The sequence below is a fragment of the Chaetodon auriga genome, chromosome 8 (genome assembly GCF_051107435.1).
Source record: "Chaetodon auriga isolate fChaAug3 chromosome 8, fChaAug3.hap1, whole genome shotgun sequence".
Lineage (NCBI taxonomy): Eukaryota > Metazoa > Chordata > Actinopteri > Chaetodontiformes > Chaetodontidae > Chaetodon > Chaetodon auriga.
Genome location: NC_135081.1, coordinates 10445991 through 10471610, shown reverse-complemented (window position 1 = coordinate 10471610; position 25620 = coordinate 10445991). Strand labels below are relative to the sequence as shown.

At 40.8% G+C, this 25620-nt stretch overlaps 1 protein-coding gene across 1 annotated transcript in view; it reads right to left on the bottom strand.

Annotated features, from left to right (window-relative positions):
* Positions 1–293: 293 nt before the first annotated feature.
* LOC143324675 (exostosin-1a-like) overlaps positions 294–25620 on the bottom strand; it is a 39915-nt gene continuing 14588 nt past the window's right edge. Inside the window, exons 2-11 of the mRNA XM_076737366.1 lie at positions 14896–14989; positions 11926–12033; positions 10969–11088; positions 8168–8300; positions 7436–7554; positions 6144–6239; positions 5280–5369; positions 4896–5056; positions 4625–4796; positions 294–3579 (exon numbers count right to left, since the gene is read on the bottom strand). Of these exons, the coding sequence (XP_076593481.1) occupies positions 3394–3579; positions 4625–4796; positions 4896–5056; positions 5280–5369; positions 6144–6239; positions 7436–7554; positions 8168–8300; positions 10969–11088; positions 11926–12033; positions 14896–14989 (1279 nt within the window). The 3' untranslated portion in view covers positions 294–3393. The remainder of the gene's footprint in view (positions 3580–4624; positions 4797–4895; positions 5057–5279; positions 5370–6143; positions 6240–7435; positions 7555–8167; positions 8301–10968; positions 11089–11925; positions 12034–14895; positions 14990–25620) is intronic.

The following is a 25620-nucleotide window of genomic DNA, read 5'->3' as shown; positions in this document are numbered from 1 at the left end:
TTTGGCTCTCCCTCAGTGGGCACAGTGCTTAAACCCAACATGCAAAATATGTTTGGGAAGCCTGAGAGTGGGTTGCCAGCAGGTCAGAGAGGAAGAGGGATGACCGGGTGAAACGGGGAAAAGGGAACTAGTTTATGTATATCTGGGTGAGTATGTCTTTTACAGCTGACTGTACAATGTAAGTACTTAACATTTGAAGTTTGATTCAATATTTGTTTCAAAGACAAAGAATTTCAAAGGATGACAGTAAAGAAATGTAAATGATCAGATGAAAAACACACATGCACAGACAATTTATATCAAACATTTTATTTTTTGATTTTTTTGTTTTGTTTTTATAAAATTCTTTTACAAAATTGTGATTTTTTTTCCTCCATCTTTCCATTTTAATCTCTATAAAATTAGGTCTGCAGTTACGGAAGAGAGTGAAGGAAGCAGGCAGAGATTCAGTAAAGACACAATCCTGTCTGATAAATACTGTGTATGGGAGAATTATGTGTGTGTTACATGTATTACTACACTCGTGACAACCAGAGGGGGCCTCTATAGGGTCCTTACAAGTATAGTAATACAAGGCAGTACATGTTAAAAAAAAAAAAAAAGTTCCTACAACAGAGAGACAGGAATGTCAGTATCAGATGTGTAGTGATTAAGTCTTAGCAGAGTTCCAGTGTTAAACAATAAAATTTAGGGAGCCATTATGTGTTACTGGAGTTTGATAAAGTAAACAAAAAATAACCGACTGCGACATAAAAGCAGGGATCGTTTTCTTGCAGATGGGGAAAAAACTAAAGTGTATTTCTTCTGAAGGCACATCAGTATAGAACCCCCTGCCCTCTGAACAACAACATAAGCAAGGAGAAGAGAAAAAGATGGAGAATATGTCATCTTAAATATTGCACCAAGTTCATTTCTGATTCTGTTTACGACCGTATTCATTTGTCTTGATAGTGCCGTGTTCAGTACTACTGGGATTGTTTCTTTGCTGTCGAGCTGATAGCACATTCTCAGAAGAGTAAAACACCACGCAGCTCCATTCTCATACACTCCTTCCTTGCTTCCTCCCCTCTTGCTCTCACTCGTTGCTTTCTTATACAGACAGGATATACTAAACCAAACAAATATGGGAATGCATGGAATTCCTCATATCAGATGAAAAAAATATGAAAAACAAAATCATACATGATTTATTGGCACATATTGGGGTGAAGGGTACAGAGTGGCGAAGCTGACCAAAATGATCATTTATCTTCCACAAAAATGAAGCTAAACCGACCAAAGGAGGCGTCAGGGCAGGTGTGGGTAGATTTCTATAGAAATGTTGCTGGCTTTACAGGGATACTTCATGGACTTTGTGCTGTTGATGCACACTGATTTAAAAACACAGGTGGACATTCTAGATTCATCAAATTCCTTTCTCAGATAACCTGATATAACATATCATGGTCAAAACTAAAATGAAGCTTGACTGCTGATGGAGCCAAACACTTAGAATTGTTAAAGCCTATTGACCCATCTGCAAAAACCCAATTTCATGTTCCACTGACACTTGCCATTCATTACAGATTCGCAGTATATGAGATGCATGTCACAGATTGAGAAGACTAACGTACAGAAACAGATCAGGATGCCACTGATGAGACATACTGCATTATGGAACACACTTGAACATCCGGGTTTTACAGTTTGCCTCTTGAATGTGGCCCAAGCACAAAAGCACAATCTGAATCTTTCAGAGATGAATGGCTGTTTAAAGCTGTGATTATCAGAGATACAAATTGGCATTCTGCAAATATATAGGAAATGGAAAGGCTTCTGCATGTGTGCATTTCTGCTGAAGAAATACCGCAAATGAGAATCATTATACAATAGAGCATATCTCCCCAAAGTTGCCAATGTCTGCCCTCTGCCTTGAACTGCATCACAAATACTTGCTGAGAATTCTTGTCAATCTGTTTGTATTTTTAAATAACAAGTGAAGAAAATACAGTAGTCTATAAAGTATGAGGCCAACTCTCACGGCATCGAGCGCTGTTTGAAGCTCCAGGATGAAAGCAGTGTTTGCCCGTGTCAGGTACCTGTCAGCCTGGGCTACGGCCAAACCTGTCACTGGACAAAATTAAATGGGGTTTATGGAATCGAGACAACAGCCGTATATAAATACCTCCTGCTAACCAAGCCCAAAAAGATCCATTCGCTAGTTTTCACAGTGGTTTGTGTTTCAAACAGACCATTGGTTGGCTCAGTTGGCTCAAGCTCAGCCTGTCTTACCAAGGCAATTCGTCTGATTCTCTATTGTTCTTCAGGCCAGCACACATTCAAGTACCATTCTAGCTTGTCATATAAGAGACGCGATGAAGACTTCTTGCTAAAATGAAAACAGAATTCCACTGAATTTTGGCGGAATCTCAAATCAGTTCCCGTGGATATCTATTTCCACATGAAATCTCGTTAGTGATGCAGGACTGTTACCAGGAAAAATGTTCACAATGGCACATAATGACAATTGTGCTTGTCAGTTGACTAAAAACAAATTTTCAGTATACTTCAGTGAGGAATAAATGTGAATGCTGACCTGAAAAATTTAGTCTAAGATCCATTATTCCATCAATTAGAAAAGAAAATCACAAATGAAAAAAAAAAAACAAAAACAGAAAGCAGCAAGATCAAGGTGCTCATCCTACACCATGTCTTTTTCTCAGACACCCAGATCCCAACGCCATTACATAAACTTGAGGCACTGTGAATATCAATGATCATAACTCGTCTGTAGTTGAGGGGTTGTCATTCCTCTCTTCACCCACCCTGCTATTGGTTTTAATTAAGACAATACAGAGAGAGTAGTGCTGGCCATTCATTCACGGTACGAAAAAAAAAAAAAAATAGCGGAACACAATCCAAAATAGTGTTATCCTCCTCACAGTCATAAGTATCAATAATATTCTGTCAGAAAAAAAACTTTCGGGAACCTGTGCAGAGTGTACAGAGCGCGACAGTACTTTTGAGCGGGTTGGAGTTGGGAGTGGTTTGCCACTGTCGGGACACTGAAGCAGCAAGCTATGATTTCCAGCTCTGTAACTTTGTCTGCTTCTGTTCAAAGTCGAGCAGTTTTAAAGTCCTCAGGTGTCCTTCAGCTGGTGGTTGACATAGTGTATATACACTATCCACACCCAATACACATGAGAAATGGAGGACGACACAACTGGGGAGACCAATGAATGTGGTGGCCTCCACTTGTGTTCTAGTTTCTTTTCCTCCTCTCCTCCTGTACCCAATCCCATCTGCCTTTCCACTGATCCATCCATGCAATCACAGAAAGGCTCTGAGCTTCTCCATGTGTCTGCCCCCTCGCTCGGTCTTTGTTATGTCCAGGGAGCGGGGGGCTCGGGAGGGTTATAGTCTTTCAATGTCCCTGTACTTCTTCCGCAGTATGGACACCTGGTCTTTGAACAGGACCGGGTCCAGCCTCATCTGAGAGTGGACCAGGGGCATGGTGCCAAACCAGCTGGCAAACTTGTTCATGCAGGTCTGACGCTGGGCGAAATGGTCCGGGTCAGCCCAGCGAGACGCCCGGGAGCTCTGGGGGTGTGAGGTGGTGATAGGACGGGGAGAGAGGGAGAGATGCAGGCAGTGCAGAGAGACAGACAAAATGAATAATGCAGAACAAATTACTCTGACCTTTCAAAGCCTATTGTGATTATTCATGACATTATTTTATTGAAGACCATACGGCAAGAAAACAAAGTTCAATTCAAATTTACAAATGACTGATATTCGGTTTTAACAGCCAACGCTATTAAGGTTTAAGAGGTATGATGTGTCTAAATGCCAGCAGCCTCTACAATAATCAGGACACACATGGGCCTCAGTCTCTTCAATAATGAGCATCATTGCAAAAAATAAATGAAAATGTGGGCTTTTAAAGCTCAAAGGCAGCTGTTGACATGTTTTAAAGAGGAGCTAACAGAATTTGTGAAAAGAGAACAAACACCTGAGTGGATATTGCCTGCATGAGGAGTGTATTCTACAAAGAGGAAAGAACTTCCTTCATGTTTCTGAACAGCTTCCTCATACTTCCACAATGTGAGGTCTTTTTAAATACAATTTTATATGCTATTTCATAACCAGATTCACTTACATGAATTTATAAAGCAAGTAATCAACAGAGTAGCTTTTGAATATTGGAAGTTCTATGAAAATGGATGACAAGTCAAAAAAAGGCAAGTTTTCTGAGTTCAGATGCTCCACAAGCGCCTGCGGGATTTGTGAGCTCGCTGTCCAGCCAGTCACGCTCACACGCCCTGCTCTCCACTGATCGCCTGTATTCTTCAGGTGCTTCACTCCACACATCAACACATCAGTGCACTTGCAGTTATTTTCCCATCATCAGTGCAAGAATGGTAATCAAAATGTACATTTTACAAATAAAGATATTCCCATTACTTTGTTTTTTATTGCGCTTAAGGACTACGACCTCTTTGCTATTCTGATTATGTCATTATTTAATGTACTGCTCTTTGGAATGGGTCCATCTATGGTCCCTTAATCCCCAGCACAGTGCCTGTTGTACCTGTAGACACAAAATGAAGTCAGCTACTTTCACATGGTAAATATTCTACCTCACCTGTCCCATCATAGTCTCCTTGTATTGTTTCTTCTGAGTGACCTTGATGGGTGGTAGTTTCGAGACCGAGGACACCAGAAAATTCATCAGAATGTCCTCGCAGTTTGACATTTGGTCAACCATGGACTTCAGACTGGCTGGAAGGTAGGTGGTGTACAGGTAGTGATAGTATCTAAGACAGAACATGAGAGAGAGTGAATTGTGTTAGTACTGGACTAAAAGGAAGCAGAATTTCAATGGAGAGGAGTGACAATCAGTAGTGTTTCAGTACTTGTGATAGATGGCAGCCCCAGTCAGCACCATGGAGTAGTCGTTGGTCCATTTGGAAGTGTAGCCCCACCGCTCCTTGTTGCTGTCCCAAAAGTGACTGCGGGCTGGGTAACCAACAATGCGGTCTGGGAAACTCTGCCAAACCGTGAAGGCAAAGTCCACCTGGACCAAAATCAGACGGAAATCAAGAGATAGAAAGAGGGAGTGAAGTCATGAGGCTGAGAAACCTGGAGCACATAATTCCAGGGAACTGCATTGTAGAGATACATAGACACATGATAGCGATTCTACCATTATTAACAATAACTTCTGCAGCATGTACTCTTCATTAAACATTTCTGTAAATGTTCTGAAAATGTTTGCTGTAGTTTCCTGGTAATCTCACCTCTGTAGTGGAGAGGACGGTGTCCTCATCCAGACTGAGCACAGCATCAGTGGGGATAGTGTCGTAGGGCAGAAAGCGACTGCTTATCACCTGCCATGATTTGCAAAACACAGACACACAAGCAAAACATGACTGGTTGTTTAATGCAACTCAACAGCAATAATCAGTGCATAAGCAGGGCCAGTATGTTCACTAGCGAGGTACGTCTCCCTGACAAGCAGCGCTACCAGTTTCTTCTTGTCTGTCTGTGCTGCGTTAACAGCAGAATCAGCCAAATATACAAGCTGACATAACACCAGTGACAGCAGAAATACAGCATTTCAGGGATGAGCAGAAACCACCGATAGAAATCTACAAGCAGTGGAGCGCATTTCCTTCCCTGATGAGCCCTGCATCCTCTGCCTTTTGGCATGTCTCTATGCAAATTTTCTGTATTACAAGTGCTCATAAAGTGGGTTCCAATCTTAGAAATCTGTGCATACTGATCTATATGCCAGTTATATTTTGAAATACTGTACAGTGTAAAGGTTTCTTTCCCTGATGGCAAGAATCTTGTTAGTCACATTATAATTCAACCTACAGGGCTTAGGCTAAATAACAAACACTTGATGAAAAAGGATGTATGCTTCAGTGTAACCAAGTCAGGATTGCAAGCCCTGCCAAGTCCCAATACAGTACACTGCATGCCAGTCACATCCCTGGCATATTAAATAATTCTGCAGTTTTTCAACAAGTAGCTGTCTCATGTTGCTTTGAAAACTCATGTGCAAGTCCTTTTGTATGTAGCTCTCAGTCTTATTTTCGTCCACAGTAACACTGCCTGATGAGTGAAGTATAAGGCTGAGTTGTTTTTTTTTTTTTTACCTTGCTTTCGCCCTCTATAACAATGACAGGGACTGAGGTGGGTGGCCAGCGGTGCTTGGCAGGAAGAAGCTTGTCACAGTTCCACAGAACTATCACCTGCGCATAGGGAAAATAGGTAAAACATAGTCAGCATTGTGAACACAACATGTTCATTTGCATGCCTGTGTACAGGCACCTACTGAGAAATATGTTAAAATAGAAGTCTATTAATGTTTGACAAGCCTTGTCAGACTTAGCAATATACGTACAGATCAAAAACCTACCATAAGGCCTTGCTTCTATTCAAAGTCCTGTTTATATTTACTCCCCACTTATGTGGAAGACATACCAACAACTTCCTCAAGCTACTGCAGATCTATTTTCAGAGCTGTCACACTACCTACATTACGTGACAGTGACACACTGTATCATTTTAAATGTTAAAGCTACATGTACTGACACCTTCGTGCTAGCAATACAGTTTTAAACCCAGGAAAACTACATTCACATTTTTGATGAATCTGCAAAATGCCACAATAGTGGGTAATGTACATTAAAGTCCACTGACAGGTAAGGGCTTCCTATATTTCCTGCAGTGTGCATTAGTATTATAACAGCATCTGCACAGGATGGGATGTAAATTATTTGGACAGCCTCTCTTTATCCCCAGTATGAATAAAATACTGAAGTTCAAAAGCAGTTTTAAGCAAACACCAGCACTACAGTGATGTGATAAACCCCAGAAATGACACTAACATTGAGACAAACATAGCTATTTTTTCACCAAAGCAGCTTTGCCCACTTTCCTTTCTGTTTCAAGCTGAAGTTGGTAGCGTTGGACAAACCAGGAAGCTAAACTAGATTCTGAAAGTGTACAGCCAGCTCAGGGGTGTGTATAATGTACTACTGGGTTAGCTGCTGAACAAGTGCTGACTCAGGGAGCGTGTACAGAAGGGGAGCATATTGTCGTCAGTGCTAACTGTATCCAACTACGTCAAGTCTCATTCACACGTAAGACAACACCTAATATTGTTGTAATGAACGCAAACAATGAACATGGCTATTGTCTGTACTCACAGCTGTCAAGCTAGCATGTTAGCATTGGAAAATTTTGGCTACTCTTGTTTTAACATCTGAGAGCAGTGTGTACGAAACTCTGTGTTTTAATTTTCAAACATTTTCCTAGTCTGATACATTAGCTCCATAATATTATAGTTCCATGAGACATCCACTCAGATCACACCAGCATCAAGTATGTGCTCAACCTGACCTGAGGTGAGTAATAGAGTGTAGTGAGTTGGGTTTTGAATTACCTGAGCACAGTACTGGGACTTGGCCACAGCCACAAGCAGCTTCATGACTGGCTGGGACTGTGAAACCAGTGGGGTCACCACATGAATGATCGCTGTAAACTTGGGGTAGGGCTTAACACCTGAAAATAGCCAGGACACATCAAACATAAGAAAAGAAGCAAATCAAATCTGTCAGGCAAGATTTCAAACACGACAACGATCTTCTGAATCACGTTCAGTGGTGTAGTGCAGTCACTTGAACATGGGACTGCACTAACACAAACCCTACAGTTACATGTTCCATAAGTGGAATTTCATCTGTAAGTAATACCTCTTTGACATTTTGAGCATCCCTGAGTCTGGGCTTGTTTACTTCAAGCTGTGTGTACTTGGCACCCAGTGCGACTGAAAAGGTCTAATTAGACTTGTGAAGGAAAAGGTGCCAGTTACCCAAATCCCACTGTCAGTAACAAGCTGCATATCTGGCCAATTAACCATGCGCAAATACAACATGGCAACATGGCAGGTCTAATTGGTGAGTTTCTCTGTGACAAATCATGGATTAATAAAGATATAGTGCATAAGTTGTGGAAATGTCACTGATTTACATTCGTTTCTGAGGATTCAACAGCTGCCACACACCAGCTGTTCCTGTGTTGTTTCGTAAAATGAAAATCAGTCCATCAAACCTTACGGTGTGCCATTAATGCTGTTCTTAGCGTAAAGCAGCAGGTGCATGAATTATTAACTGACCCAGCTTAGCGTAGTAGAAGGGGAATTCTCCCAGGTATGTAGAGTACTGAGGCAAGGTGAAAAGTCCTCCAGGCAGACTGTTCCACATGAGGTTACTCCTTGAGGTGTGCTGCATGACCCGGTCCTGGATGATCTGCACAGAGGAGCAGAAAGATCCCAAATTTAGCTTTCTGTAAATTGCAATGTTCTATAATACATGATAATATTGGATAATGAATACATGCAATAGGTAAATATCAATCAAATGTCCACGACGCTCCTTGTTCCTCTGTGACTCATGAGGGAAAAAGATCAAAAGGCCCATGCAGAGTATCTATACAAGTACTGTGGTTTGTCTGTAGGATGTCAGCCAGAAATTAGCTCCGAGCCAAAATCCACCATGTCCATTCGCTTCAAATTAAGCAATAATTATGCCAGTCTTATACGATGCTTGGAAACTGAGTGCAGACACAGATCCTCTGGCATTTCTCAAATTAACAACTGAAACAAGAGCTCTCCTCAAATTAACAGAAAAACCTGCAAACTACAAATGAGTACTTTCTATTGTGCTGTCATGTCTTCCGATAAACACATCCAATTATAGAATTATTCTTTCATTGTTTTCTTCTGGGCGGCTTATTTTGGCTTGTGATGGATAATTTTTTAGATTTGCCACTCAACTGATATCACAATTATACAAGCTCAATACTTTAGATTTTACACATAAAGAACTTTAGATTTTTATAAGCTGGATTAGAGCGATCACAGTGCACTGACTTTAGAAAACTACTAACAGTAACAAACTTAAGTGACCCATGTCATTACTGAAATGAAATGAATGTGGAAGCATATTCACTACATATACATTTTCTCCTAGCCTGTGCCAGGTGTAATGTGTCCCTGAATCTTGTCATTCAAGGCAATACAAACTGCATAAAAACTGAGAAAAACAGCAGCTGCTTTGCAAGACTTAAACTCTGGAAACAATGATGCTCAACAATCCACTTTAATTTCATTTGGACCCAGATATAATTTGTTTTGGGTGGAAAAACAAACATAAATCATTTGAAATTGACAATTTCAACTTAAATTCAATCACTCTGGTTTGGCTTAGGTGGCAGGCGTGGCTTAATAAAATCACCCAAACTCTCTGAAAACAAGCAGCTACGAAGGGGAAAAAAAAGTGTTTTATTTTTAAGTCATGCTGCTATGTTTGAGATAGTCTGAAACTCAGAATTTAATTAAACAATACATCACTTTAGCTTTTCAAAATAAAGTGGGTTGGCACCAACTGTTCCATAATCCTCACCCAAATGTAAAACTTCATTTGTGTATCGCAATAACACATACAATGCGTGAGTGGGTTTTAAAGACCCACAGCATAAGGTGAATCCCACTCAACTACAGCTTTACGAAGCCTCTCAGACAGTGAGAGGATACCTTAATAAAATATTAAGCATGCTCTGGAGCTATGTGGTAGCTGCAGAGCAAAGTAAACTCTATTTACTTCTTGTAGGATGTTGTGGTAATAAACAGATTCTTGAGGTGCAACTTTAGCTTGTTTACAGTAAAATATCTACAATCCCTTGATATTAGTAGCTCACTAATAGATCAGATTTGAAGGCAAAACACTGAACTCTTACCAGTCTTGTACTATGTATGTGCTGTAACAGGGTTAAGATACTGAGAGCGTAAACAGATCGAACATCAGCTTCTTGGGGCTGTAACTTTACCCTGTTGACAGAGAAATCCCAGCTCTGCCCTCCAGCGCCCTGACTTCCTACCTCTTGGGAAAAGGCCTCTGTCACACTATCTGAAGACAGCAGCTAATGGCGTCAACAGCAGTCAGGCTGACTTGTAGCACTGAAACTGAACTGAAAACCAGCAGTACTTCTTCCATTTGTTTCTTCAAACCAAAAGATTAAAACTACTCAAACAAAATAAACATCCTGATACATTTAACATCTTTACATGACATTGCCAGCCATAGTTTAGTGGGCCATTGCTGGTTACTGCTGATAGAGGCTGGTGAACGAACGCATGGCTTGGAATGGAGTGAAAAATCCTGCCTTGCGTACAGCTAGCCTTATACATGCTGTCTATTGTCCTGCTCCTTTTCCTTTCAATCCTTCCTGCTCTCATCTTTGCTTGTTTGTAATTCTAGCCCCAGAGCAGTATGATAGCCTGCTACTCACCAGGAAGAAAACAGATAAATGGACTCTGACAGGAACAAACTACTGACATGATTGATTGCCAGGCCACAGCAAGAAACAGCCTCAAAAACATGACAGCAGCATGTAACAATATATATCATCTCTCTTGGCTTTCAATCTAGTCTGAAGCCGTTTCATTGTGGGTATTTTATCTGCTACTACACAGTCTGCACTTGAAAACTTGTTGGTGCAAAGACAATAACTGGGATGAACGCAATTGAGTGACTTTGATGAAAAGACCTGAATTAATGGATTTTTGTACTTTTATGCTTGTGTGCATTTGTGAACAAGCATGCATTGTTGTTTTCAGTCAAGAGAAAAACTTCAGAACTAACATTTTAAGTTATACAGGAAGAAATATCACTAGATAATATACTGACACATAAATTAGTTATATTTTACGCCAAAGAGCAAATCCTAAACATTGGCTTATAAATGAAAAAAAGTACAAAGGTTGATACTTTATTATATACAAAAATTGCAATTAGATTTACTACATACAGTTAAATGTTACATAGTCCTTACATGCATGTGTATATAGATATTTGCATGCACTGCATATATATGCAATCGTACGGTTTATATGAACATGAATGTATTCGTACGTACCTCCAGTGTGGTCAGTACTATCTTCTCCACAGAGTTGAAGTAAGCCTCCCATAGGAACTGGGTCTGCTGTCTCAGGGACAGGATCTGATCCTGGTGGATGGAGCGCACTGTTGAGGGGATCTGAGACAGAAGGGAATGAATGTTAGCATACTTAAAGTAGCCCAGAGACAGAACAAAAGCATAGTCTTGTAGTGTACACTGGATACTGTCATTTACTGCAAACAGAACATTGCTTCTAGAACAACTGCAAGATCTGCTTCAATAAAGCCACTAAGTGAATCTCAGTTGCCACATACAGTTGCACACAAATTAGATTTACAGGGTAAATCTGGGAACTACTTTTTACATATTTTGGTGTCTACATGACTAATTGGTGCAAAAAGTTTTGTAATTGGGCCAATAGATCACCTCAGTTGGAAGTCACATAACGGAAACTGTGCCTGTCAAAGCACATCCACTAACAGAGCTCAGATTGTTACTCTAAGCATCTGAAAACATTATGGAAAGGATCCCTACACAGACGGACCTTTTGCTTAAGAGTGACAACATTTTAGAAACAGACACTACATTGCTCTCCTCAAATCCACCAATGAATGACAAAAACAGTAACATTATCATCTCGCAGATCATAATGAAACACACTTCATTAAAACTCGACAGAAACAAAACAAATCTCACCAAAGCTGTCTTTGTTAGTCTTCCCACTGTTCCAGCAATGACCAACTCTGGTTTGGTCGCAATAAACCCTTAATTCACCCACTTAGATGTGAAAAATATTCTGGCTCTACACACTGCTTTCCACCCCTGCCTCTCTGATGCCTAACCTCCCTCTTTTCCTCTCTGTGGTCAATTAGCACCATGACAGTACTGTGCAGATGAACTTTTCTTCTTTTTCTTGGAATAGTGTTGACAAGCCTGTCGAGTAAATCCAACTTCAGAGTTGTTTTAAGTTTCTACCTGTAATAGCAGCCTTTCGTCCCCGATCACAGCTGCCGTATTCCAGTTGATGATCTCTGAGAAGGGAAGCTCCCACCCATTACTCAGCATCACTGGCACACAAGCCGCCTGTAAGAGTAATATAGAAAGGCACACACAAAATACACTATTGGTTAATGAGATGAATGTGCTACATTTGTATATGTACAGGCAATAAAATAAAGACAGACTGGAAAGAAATGAAAACTGAAAAAATACCAAAATGACTTATGCTCTGCAAACTCATGCCATCACTGTGCAAGGTCCATTTCCCAAGCAATCAAATCAGGCAATTTAACCAATGGTGGTGACTCGTCTTCCAACACACATTTTCATTACCTAGAGAACTACTGCAGTTCCTTGATGACTAACTCTCAAAGTGGCTAGGCAGTGCAGCTTCATAAAAAATGAGCGTTTTGTTCAGTGGAAAAGAAGATGCACTTAAAAACATGCTTGAACATTAAACCTCTGTGCCTGAGAGATTAATGAAATTGTATTGAAGTGTGGATCCATGTTTGTGTGTGTGTGTGTAAGTCTGTATGTGTGTTTGTAAGAGTTGAATAGTACATGCATTGTCCTGCCTGCAGTGGCCGGCCTTATAATCTGTTAAGCGGGGGGGTTCCACTCACTGATTGGCCTTGGTCACTACACATGTACACGCACGCCCAGGCACAGATGCGCCTGCATCGGAGTGCTGCAGTGCTTTTCTAATCTCCTTGGTGTCATGAGCAAAGGCAACAATATGCTGAAATGCTCCCATGCTTCCTCTACCTATCTGCTCTCACGGAGCAATCAACTAGAGACTGTAGCTCAATCCTCTCCCTTCTCATCACATTACACACTTTCATTAATGAAACTCACTGCTATGAACTCCTTACATTTTGCAAGCACACACACTAACAGATGAGCTCAATGTGCCTACTGCTTGTCATGGCACCTGCATTGCACAACCTGATCCCAGAGGTTTGCGCTCTTTACCATCAACCAACTCATTCAATTCCTCCTCCCCGATCCAGCTCTAGCTCGTGCGAACATCTCTGCTCTTGACTAGTGCACTGCTTCCTGCCTTGCCTTCAACTTCCCCAAATTCTCCAGTGTCCGCCTGCCCTCCTCAACTTCTGTACTCATGCATAAGGCTGCGAATGGAAAGACGTGCTAATACCTCCAGGCCATGGTCCAGGCCTACACCCCAGCCAACCTCTGCACACTACCTCAACTGCAGCTGCACTGCGTTCTCTTACCGCGTAGACTTGATCATCAGTCCACTGTCTCACCTCGCCTCACTGCTGGCTCCCCAGTGGTGCAATTATATTCCCATTCCAGTCAATAAGGACTCAAAAGTCATCAATCTTATTCTACTTGGTCAAAAATCTTTCTCTTGCCCAACTATTTCTCTGCTGTTATTCCCAGGACTACAGGACTTGACACAAACACATAATTCACACAGAAAAAACTAAAATATGATTTTGGTTGCTTTTGATTTTTTCATGACATTGATATTGACTCTTATGCCACTCTTGCACTCATTGTAGCGTAAGTCACTGGAGAAGAAAAAGAGATAAATATCTAAAATCTTAATTGGAAATATTCACTAAAGCACGAGAATACATTGCATGTGAACATGTTCTCACACTGGTACCCAAGTGTGTCTGAAGGGAAAATGGGATTTCCAGGCTTTTCATGATGACAGGATTTCAAATTCAGCACAGCAGCGATGTATACTTAGAAACCTGTTCTCCTTACCACATATTTACCTGTGTAATGGCAGATTCTACAGCACATTTAAGATATATGTAAATCAACACAGCCTTTTGAATTAAACAGCTTTAGACATTAGAAGCACGTGTTTATTCCAGATATAATGAACCATTTGTCTCACTCACTTGCAGGATCACGTTAAGCCTAACTCGCAGTTGTCTTAAAGGAATCTACATTTACTCTTTTATCGACACCTGGAACGTTCACTTAAATTAGCTAACTAACTAGCAAAAACTTGTTATTTTGAAGAATCAATATATTTGAAAGGAGCTTGTGCTCTTAAAAAGGGGCTTGCCTCGTACTTGCATCCTGGCCAATGGCAATTCAACCTAAATTGAAAATGTTCATTAAAATAAACCCATTCTTTAACTATAACAATCGTCTGAGCCTGAAGCAGTGTTACCAAAGAAGTTTCAACAGCTCTGTACACTTTAAGTGAGTAGGCAGGTTGTGTGAATGACACAATAGGTGAGATGGGTTCAGTACCACTAGGAATTAGGAGCACACTTTGAAGAACGTACTAAGAGTAAGTGTGATGTTAGAGGAGAGGAGGGGCTGACTCGTGGAGCTGGGTGAAGAAACTCACAGAAAGAACTGAAAAGAGGAAAACAACAAGCGAGAGAAAAGATGGCAGGGAGGGCAGAGAATACACTGAGTCAGAGGCAGCTGTATCAACACTGTCTGCACAATAACAAAATGACAGGCAGTGGGTGAGAAAGCCACTGGGAATAACTATACATCACTTTTTCCATGCTCCACTGATTAATGGCTTTATTGTTTGGTCACCATAGCTTCAGCGCTGACGTGCTACAAGACTTCTTGAACCAGTTCAACTTGTGTTTGGTCATTACATTCAGCTGCCAAAATCCACCTTGTTAATCTAGGCATTTTAGAAACCTCCAAAAATGAAGCCCTTTTAGCACAAGAAACGATGTGTGTCCACCTTTGACTGGGGTTTAATTGGGACCACGCAGCAGTAGTACCTGTGGTGTTCCACCTTCTGTAATTCCAAAAACAGCTGGCATTTTCCTTTTATTAGTACATAACGAGCAATAGGAAAGATTTAATATGTACCGAAACCTAGAGGCACAATGACACTTCTCAGTCACCATTACGCACCTACCGTAACTGATTACAGTTTAATAACAGCTATGCCTGGCAATAATGAGCAACATCTGTACATGTGTCACTGACCTGCAGAGCCTCTAAGAAGCGAAAAGAACCCAGCCGTCGTCCTCGAGGCACCAGACAGAACGTGGAGTTGTACAGCATCTCTCTGTAGTCATACCTGCAGAATGGTAGCAAAGAGGAGAATATATTAAGAACTAGTAAATTCAACATGTTAAACAACACAACTTGCACTCAAATGTACAGGATACACACAGAAGATCATCGAGAATGTCACACCAGAACACTGACGTTCATCAGTATTGTTTTTACTTTGCAAAGGCAACTGCTACAATGACAACTTACTAAAAAACATACCAGGTCCAAGTTTCCTGAAACACAGAGTTCAGCACGGACAACAGAGAAGTCACCTCTTTTTAACAATGGACTACCTGGAAAGCACAAGCATGTACTTTCAGGGAAAATCCCATTCTTTGATCTCGACTCCTCTCTCTTTCCTTCTCCCCACCCATCTTTAAACCCCTTGCACTCTCACCTGCCCATATCAACATCTCTCCTTCCTTCCTCACTCCCTCCATCCAATCTAAGCCTCAGTCAGCACTTGCTTGGATTAAGGAGCTGCTTGGAATTCCTTCTGTGTCAATATTGTGTGTGCCCGTGAGGGTGTGTGAAATTTGTGTGTTGCCTGGTTGTCATGAAGTGGACTGGGTTTCATTAGATAGGACAGAAAGTCTGCACTGTTTGTTTCTCGGTGTGTTATTGTAAACAAGCATTCATGCAAATTTGTGCATGTATTTAAAACAATGTATGACCACATTTGCATGAAAATGCAAATATGGAAGTAAAGGTCAATGGTAATTTGAGCACAAACTCTTCTCTCTCCTTTCTTATAAATGTGTGAATATAGATGTATTACGCCTTGCCTTTATTATCTCCTGCATCTCTCTCCAAGTGTACTGCTGAGTGTCAGTGTTAAGGTAAATTCCTCTGGCAAGCGACACTGATATTTCAACTGATCCACTTTAACTCTCTAGTTACCACATACAGCCAAGACACATCAGCTTTATGTCATGTACATTGCACATCAATAGAGATAGTTCCCCCTTAGTACATTATGATATTAAGTGTGGCACCTTTTCTCACTATGCCTTATGAGCATCAATCTGAAACGCATTCTAAGTGAAGTAAAACACATCCCAAGAGGGTGACTCATCAGTATATACTTGTCTGTTGTTCTTTTTTAAATCATGAGGTCATTTACGGAGCACTGAAGAGAAGGTTCATCTCAACCCCAAAATCTTTGGGAGTACTGCAGACACACAGAGCAGCACATAAAACACAGGGCCATCCTAACGTTACAATCCATTCAACTGCTGAAAAGCATGCACAAACCACAGAGCTGCCATCTTTACCACATATTTCCATGTTCCATAAGTAGACATCTGCTGGCCTTGGTCTGTAATAATGAGTGCTTGCCAAATGTCAAGCAAAGGAATTTTAAATTCATCTGCTAACAAGTTGTTTCATCTATACCTCTGCTCATTCAACAAAGACCACAGGATGCCAAACCAGATGGAAATCAAGTTCTCATTAGCTTTAATATTATCATCGCACAATTAAACTGAGGGATAACACTTTAAGACACCACTCGCTCACACCATAGTGTAGTGGCGGCACAGTGCCATTGGATTTAAGAGATGAATCAGACAAAATATTTAATGCAAGTGTTGATAAATTTCACTTCCCTCGGGGTGTGGTTGGTGGTTTTGTTGGGTTAGAGGCCTAATTAATGCATGTACAATCAAACATCTTTGTAAGTAGATGGATCTTGGACCCACCGTAACCCATTATTTTAAAATAAAAAACTGCATGTTGCTCCTCACTGTTTGCAGATGGTTTGGCTTCTAACTCAGTTGATGTTTGCCTGATTAATATTTTCAAGGGAAAACTGTTCACAAGATTTTGGCCTGACAAGTCGTTTCTGGAGGAGGTCATAGATCTGAAGTACCCACTGGTGTACAAAGACACACAATCATTTCTTACACTGTTATTCTCTGCCTGGCCTATAGAGCACATGATGGAATTCTGTTCAGCAACATCCACAGAACTGTTCTACTAAGTGCACACAGTACTGTCATACTGGAGTTAAGTGTAAAGTAAAATGTAAAGTACAATGCTGAATAAGCTATGGCAATTGTATGACATGTAGCTGGATGATCCGACTTTAGGCATATACCATTTACACTTAGCAACCACTATAGTGAGTTTACAGAGGATTAACAGTCACAACAAGCTAGAGTTCATCTTGATGCCATCTTTAGTAAGACACTATAATGTACATAGAAACCCATTATCAACACAGCTCATATCAGTAGGCTATAGTAAATAATACCACAGGGTAGGTAGCACACATCTGCTGCTCTGATCTGTGCATCCATTATGAAACGACAACCCGATTCATGAGTCTGACTCCATCACAGATAAGATAAGCTATCATTAAGCATGACAAACAAAATAATCCAACCAGAGGAAAGTAATAACTGATCGTTTTGCACGCCTATAACAACAAAAGTATAGGTCCATATCTGGGCCTGGCTGGGTGTAAATCTCCCATCCATCACATTTCCTGTCAGTGCAAACTCCGAAAAGACCAGATGTTCCTCTCCCTGCATACCTCCATTCTTCTCTACTCATCCAGATGGCTGCCTGTGGGGAGGAGCAGACTCACAGTATGCTACCGCATGGCGGTGAAGACGTAAAGGATGAGTGTTCAAAAATATCTTCTCTTCATAAACAAACTCTTGTCCTAGTGTGCAGTTTTATTTCCCCAAGATTTCTACAGTATCCGTGCATACAGGTGTTAAACAGATTTGTCTCACTGGAAAAAAAAATCTGGATAGATGTCAGTGAGGAATTAGTCACACCCTGCATTTCACAGCAATGTCAGCAATTAACTCGACATGGTATGAGTTAAATCCTGCCTCTGTCCATATTTTCAGGGCTCCAGCATGCAGCTGGCTGCTGGTGAGCCGAGCAGTCTCACAATGGCAGACTGGTCATCACTGAATAATCACACCATTAAAGTAATGAGCTTGAGTTTGAGTCTATTTTGCTATTTCCCCTATTATAACACAATGCAAAAAACAAACAAGAATAAATGCAGCAATAAATCTTAGAATTTTTACTAAGGCTATTATTAAAACCACAAGAATAACAGCCACATAAAAACAAACAAAACAAAAATCAATGAATTTCAAGTAAATGCAAATGTGGTTATTGCTGTTTTGGAACCTTTTGATTTTCTTTTTGTTGCTGTTAATGTGTGACAGTTTTGTTTATTGTTTCCATTGTAGTTTACTATTGTTTCATGTGTAGAATAATTTGACTTATTTTCTGGTCTTTATTATTGGCTCATTTTGCCTTTTCTTCTTCTATTGATATTGTGTGATGTTAAACTGTTGTTTGTTCATATTAGTTCTGTTTTTTGTGTGGACCCCATGAAGACTAGTGACCACTTTGTGGAAGCCGATAGGGACGCAAATAAAGAACACAAGAGTAATATTAAGATAAACTACTCTCTAACAACAGGCTTTACAAATGGCACAGCGCCATCATGCTCTACTATAGTATCATCAATGCATGTTGGTATAACATTATCTGAAACTGATAGAATGTAAGTCTTGATTATCTTAACCTTCAAATAACAAACTGAGATCATATAAATAGTCAAAACAAACTGCAAAACAATGTCTCCTCCAGCAGAAAGCTTCAGCTTGAGAGAATGCATGTTGTAGACACAGACACTGAGGATTTAACATCAACCAACTGCAGACAAGAAAAAAGAAAGAACTTTCAAGTTTTTGTTTGTTTTCGAGGGATAATGGCATCTAGGAGCTTCATTTACAGTGCTACAAGAAAGCAATTCTTATAAACTGTGTTGACTGGAAATACTGACTGGAAATTGTGGATATAATGAAAGCTGAGGACTAAAAAATGTATTCCAACGATGATATAATCAACTGTTACTGCTCATTGACTCGTCCTGAATATCTAAAGCAAGCAAGAGAAACTTACACTGTAAACTTTTTCCATGCACCCGCTCGAGGGAGTAGAGGTTGGCAGGGCCAGTTGGAATATAAATCAAATTCAAAAATTCCATTCAATTCATTTATGGGAGGAGAGGTGAGTACAAATGCAGAATCATCACTTAAACAACGCAACTCAGATCAATAATGAAACAGTCTCTTGTCGACATGTCTCCATTTTCCAGCTCTCTCATTGGGAAACAGAGAAAGGCTCCAGTAGTAAAATGGTAACCCTTCAACTTTCATTTCAGTGCTGTGGGAGAATGACTGTTAGGCTATCTTCATAATTAAATGTCATTGATTAATACTGTAAGAAAGTAGGACAGTGTGATTCACAGAACGAGAAAAGAATAACAGGAAGTAGGCTGGGTCAAGAAAAAAGATCAACCAGTCTCCTAGCAACAAGAATGGATGGTGCGAAAAAGAAATGCATGGCTCACTCTGTCAAGTGCCTTAGGAGACTCAGAAGAACAGCCAAAGTGTTTGTCTCCCATAATCTGTGGAGCCGACCACACACATTTACAACATAACTCATAGGAAGGACCGCAAATCAAAAGGGGCATCGCTTCAGCTGCTCTATGACAAGTCAAAGTCCTCATGTGGCTTCCCACACACTGTCTTCTGTGCTGGGACAGTCCACCAGGGACTATGAAGTCATTTTCTCTAATTTATCCCATTATTTGTTTGTTAACCCATGATACACCACATCGCAGAAACCTATTACTTGATTTTTATGAGTCTTGAGGAAATAGTGCATGTCTTAGCTATGTCGGATGGATTTAAAGAATGATACAGGCTCAGGTAGGTGCTACGAGATAAAACATGCTGTTATTTTCACCACTGGATCACAGAGGGACTGCTCTATTCATGTGAACAACATGATTTCTATGGCCCCAATTTTGCAATCCTCATCCTTTCATCAGCTTTTTCTGGCATCGCTTTACAAAAATTCACAATATGTCCTGACTCTATGTCCTGATGTGAAATAAATAAAGAAAAAAATATATATTTATGTTATATTTTATGCTATATATATAATTTGGAGCCATTTTTGGCTCCAAATTCTCAAAGAAGTGCAAACAAGTAGATGAAAATATTATTTGCAATATAATGTTGGAAGTCATTGTAATTCGCAGAGGAAGAGGACCTGTACCATGATGTCCACAGAGGGGCTGAAGTAGTTAAGGTGAGGTAAAGAAAACTCTTTCAAATGGCCATAATCAAAAGACAAAACGTGCAGCCTGGGTTCTTTAAATTACACTGCCTCCAGCTGGTTGTGCAGTCATCACTCATCTTGGTCGCAGGGAGAATCCTAACAACCGAGAATTCCCTGAGACAAACTTCAGAGGGGAAAATGAAGGCAGCTCTATCCCGCTCCCTCACCCCTCTGCCATCCCGTACTGACTTCATATCTCGTTTTCTGCTTCCTCTTCTCTGTCACAGTTGAGCCAAGTTGATGGGCAGTTGGCTGTTGCCAGGGCTATGTGTTCAAGCCAGAAGAATTTCAGCCTGAAAGGCACCGAATGAAAGTGAGTGTCATCGGACGAGAAAGGGAAAGACAAAAAAAAGAAGCAGTTGACGGCCTCATGCTACATCCAAGCCCCACACAGCCAGAGCCACCCATGGCAAGAATGTCACAAATGCAACACAAACACACACATAAAGCCTCGTTTTGATCTCAACACACATCAGAGCGACTTCAATATTTCAAGGCACTGCCAGCTGCTTTGTTTTCCCTGACAAGACTGCACACCAAGAGGTTGACATGTACAACACATAGTGACAGGCCCAAGGAGGGAAAACTATGACGCTTTACTTATGCACACACAAAAACAGACTTCAAGGAAAAACAAATCCACTCTCTGTCTGGAGGACTTGCATCAGACCAGCATACGTAAAAACAAACACACAGGCACTGTGTGTTCTCAGGTACGAGAACAATCATTACATGACTGTTTTGCCCTCTCCATGAGGTGATCAAATGGCTGCTCCTAATGTGGGGTTCATGAGTACCTCTCATAGTCACATTAGTCATTTGGCAGATGCTTTTATCCAAAGCGTCGTACATATGAAATTAGTCATGTTACATGGGGTTAAGTAGCTCTCAAGATAAATACTAGAAAGTAGACTGGCTTCTGGTATAGACAGTGTATTAGAGCTCTGTAGAAAGTGATCCCTGAGGTACGCTGGATGTTAGCAGCAGTGTTAGTGCACCTCGAGGGATCTGGCACATCAAATCAGAGCAAGACTCCTTGCACCGAATGTTCCATTTCTGTGTGTGTGTGTGTGTAGTTGTGTATTCAAATTACAGTGATACTTCCATCCCAAGAATGCAATGTAGGCAGTACCTATGAACTTTAAGAGACGAGGACACACAATTTAGTGGCCAGAGTAACTGTGAAGTGTGACACTAACTTGCCTGAAGTTATGGGACTTAAAATACTCTTGTGGCCTCAGGACAGGTGCATTAGAGATTGATGGCCAACACTATTATGAATGAGATTCACTGCACTATATTGTACTTAATGGCATAGTTAATCTTCACTGTTTTACCTGCAGCCATGACAGATGAGCAACTTTTTTTTGTAAAGCAATGAAGCTGGCTAACGTTGCCTCGAGCAGGGATGGGAACATAATGACGGCACAAAAAATAAAAAAGTGCTTGACAGCAGAGCTTCAGGGGGAAATAAGAAATTAATTGGAAAAAACTACACATTGTTACACAATGTCCATGACTCCTGAAGGATGAATGTGCATAATTAATCATTTGACTTTCCGCTTAAACTTCATCTAATTCTTCCAAGTGTAATTGGATATTGCGAATAAAGAAAAGGCCAACATGCCAGTACAGAATTTGCTTGCTTCATGATAAAGTTGGAACTGATTATATTTCTGACAAATTGTGTCAGAAAACAGGATGCATTTCTAATAGAAGAACTAACATTGTCGCTTAATGGGTTTAAGGAGCACTATCTGCTCCACCCGGAGTCAATTGTGCAAATATGGTGTTGATGCCAATATGGATTTTACTCGAAGTCTTTACTCATTTCCTCATGGCACCATGGGCTCGGTCATTTTGTTCTGGTAATTAAGTTCAAAGACAGCTTTATAAAACATTTACAGACACACAGAGGGCGGTCTTGAGCTCTATTACACTTCTACATGACCCCAGGTTAATTCACCTAATTACTTTGCTTTGAATCTTCCATCATGCTTTTTCTTTTCCTCCTTCTCCATCTCCATCCATCTTAAGGCCCCTCTCATCAGGAGAAGGCAAAACTCAAAAACCTTTCATCTCTACAAATATCCATCCTAAAAACAAGAGTCATACACGTCCTACAGTTAGTTCAGTGAGCTCAACACGCTGACCAAAGCACACAAGGTTTATCAACATCCATCCACAAAAATGTTCGGACCATAATGGAGCTGCTGAATTTCACTGAATCCTTGAGGAGTTTGAAGGAAGCTTTGCCCATATCTCTAATCAGCCATCCATCAGCTTGATGAGGTTGATGCTTTGAAGTGCTCTCTGGACACTAAAAACCAGAACAGGGGAGTCCTGGAGATAATGAAATGACTGTTAATGGAACAGCCATTAGCACGGGAATGTCAGGGCCGACTTGTAAAGTCACGCAACATAAAGATGTCAGCTCAGACAGCTCGGGTCAAATGATTTGACTGCAACAACCAAGGAGAGACTTGTCCTGTTTTGGCAACAGCTGAGAATGATAATGAGAAATATAATAGTACTTAGAATGTATTCTGTATTTCAAGCAGGACATTAGGCCTGGGTGTTATGATGTATGTGTTTAAAGGCAGCCCTTAAGAAAGACTTGTCTAGACTACCATTTATTGTTTGTATCATTGCAGATCCAAGGAGGTGACTCACCAATGCTTTTGGGCCTTAGGCTGACAAACTTAACAGATCTCTTGGTACAGCTATCAACTAGTCTGACTCACTGGATGCAGACTGTTGGAATGAGGCGGCCATTGGCTGCCAGTTTCAGGTGGCATTCTTCTCTCCTTCCACTATGTACTATATGGATGAATGCATGAATAATATACACTTTACACAAGTCTTGGGATGGCCAGTAAGTGTGTCTCATTCGGAACAAAGGTGGATGTTGAGCAGACTGATCTGAGCATGAAGGAATGCTTTCAGTCAGTAACTGACTGCTGTTGGAGATCAAGCCTTACTGGTGCTACTGTTGCAGTGGCTGTTCTGCACGAGAGATAAGTCCAGGTTAGGAATGTCTCTGTTCCTGGGCCAAGCAGGGATGGATGAAGGAAGAGGATAGAGGGATGTGGGAGGGCAGACGAATGGATGGGAACTGAGGAAGGTGAAGGTGAAGGGAGGGTGGGATGTAGGGAAATACAAGAATAACAAAAGGGAAAGAAGGTGGAAATGAAGGAGGGAACAGAATACAGAAGGAAATACAATCAGCACCAATGTGGAACAACAAATGCAAGCACCTGCATACTTTGCATTCTGTGAATGTATCAGCATGTGGACAGCTTTTTCAAACATCAATTTGTTTTTTAGCATCGTGAAAAACCCTGTCTGCTCACAGGCAGCCTCCTTCCTTTAATGAAAAAGCAACCATGACAATAGCCATGACAGGGAGAAGGGGGCTTTGTAATGTCTCTCTTAGATCAGAGTATGGGGTGTTATCAACTGAATTTGCTATCAATGCACCAACAAATGGACTTGTGGGCTGTGTCTGATCTGATCCAATCCATCATGGTGGGAGAGGGATTTAGATAAAGCCTGACTGCTGAAGCTAGGATCTGCCTCGATTGAGAGGTCCGTTTTGAAGCATTTTGTGCTTTTTGGTGTGTGGGTGTGATTTGGGACAATATCGGAGAGGTAATACGTCAGCCAAACTGCAGGACCGTGTGTGTGCATGTGTGAATGTGTGCAGGCATTATTTTTTCAGGACATACCAGGGGATGTGTTTCTGGGGAGAGAGGGATAGAGAGAGAGGAGTGGGGGGAAAGAAAAAGGAGAGTTTACGTTGTTTACATGTGCTGTCCATTTACATCTCAGAGACCGTTGCAACGATATGTGTGAAATCTCAGAGACAGATATGTCAAAATTGAAATAACTCAAACAATCAAAATTGGCCAATGGATACCACGAGAGGCAAATGAGAAAATGTTTTACTTTTTAATTTAGGTGAGGTAACCCTTTAAAGTCACCACATGAAAAAGAGAGAAAATGGAGTTTATCCAACCTGCTGATGTCAACTAGCCTCAAATGCACTGGAAAAAGAATGGCTGTATGTGCGAAGCCAGTGTGAAGTAATGAGCAGAGCTGCTCCATTCTGCTGCTCAGAGAGTAAATTAGTGTCTCGCCAAGTCGAGCCGCCAAAAACGAAGTGTAAACACAGTCTTTTAGCTCTCAAGAGGGAAAAGATGATTACCTCACAATTACGAGACCACAGAGGAGAGAGAAGCCCCATTGCCTCGGTGACAGAAAGAGAGATTACAGGGTGGCGGCAGTACTAATGATGATGGGAAAAGGGAAAAATACTGCAGTTTATCCCAGAGGACACACAAAAGTGCAGCAACCAGCAGAAATTTGTGGCACTTAGCTAACGCATTGGCAATGCTCTTCAAAATGAAAGATGGAGAGGGAATGCCTTATTTATTGAATGTCTGCTGCAGAGTTTAACAATCTTTTTTTTTTTTTTCAAAGCATTGAGATATCAACATCCACAGAGGCATTCAACAGGTTTATTTCAGGAAAGTGGCACTCTGTGGCACAGTTCAGCTCAATTTGTGCGTCCGTTTTCTTCCTGGTAGGAAATACTGCAAGGCCTGTCAAATTATTCAATGATCAGTACATTGATCAGTGCAGCAAACATGGTAATCTATTTAATTATCTAAATACAAACACTTTTGATTTGTATGACACATGGATGACGTGGCAATCCTAACTTGTAGCATACCAGAATGATGGGGAGAACCTCAGCTAAAAGCCTCTACCAAGCATTGCCACAACCAACCAGATACAATGAACAGAGGGGACTTCATTTTTGTTATGACGATGCTACAATTATGTTAGGCCCCAAGAGACTTATATGTGCAGCATTTTTTTGTGACGGTAATGTCAGTAATAAAACTGATACTGTTGCGATTTTTAGATACTGCGGGATACCTTATTACCAGATTACCGCTCTACCCAAACAGACACCTACACATTTACTGGCTGTCACTGACTCAAGTGAGGGCATGAGCAAATGTCTTAAAAACCTTTCATACAGCAATTACAGAAAGATAAAATATATAAAAGACAGGGGATAGTGCAAAACTATAGACACATTTTGCTGACCTTCAATCAGATAATCACAAAAAAATCTAAAACATTAAATGTGGTGAATATCACACAGTTGTATAATCTAGCTAAAAATGAATATGCCAAAACTGCTGCCAAACGCAGGATGTAAAATGGGTTTAACTGTCAGCCCTCAAAAAATATTTAAGGTCAAGCGGAAGGCGGAGGAGTTTAAGATGGGTTGACAACAGTTGCAATAACTGTGAGTCACTTAAAGCACTGTCATACCCTGTGACGATCATCACTTTTTAATTCAGCAGGACATGCACACTGCGTCTACCATATTAGCACCATGTAAACAATATTAAGCTCCAACTGCTTTTGTTCAGTCATATTCAGCTGTCGAAAGCCTGTGAATGTCTGTCACTG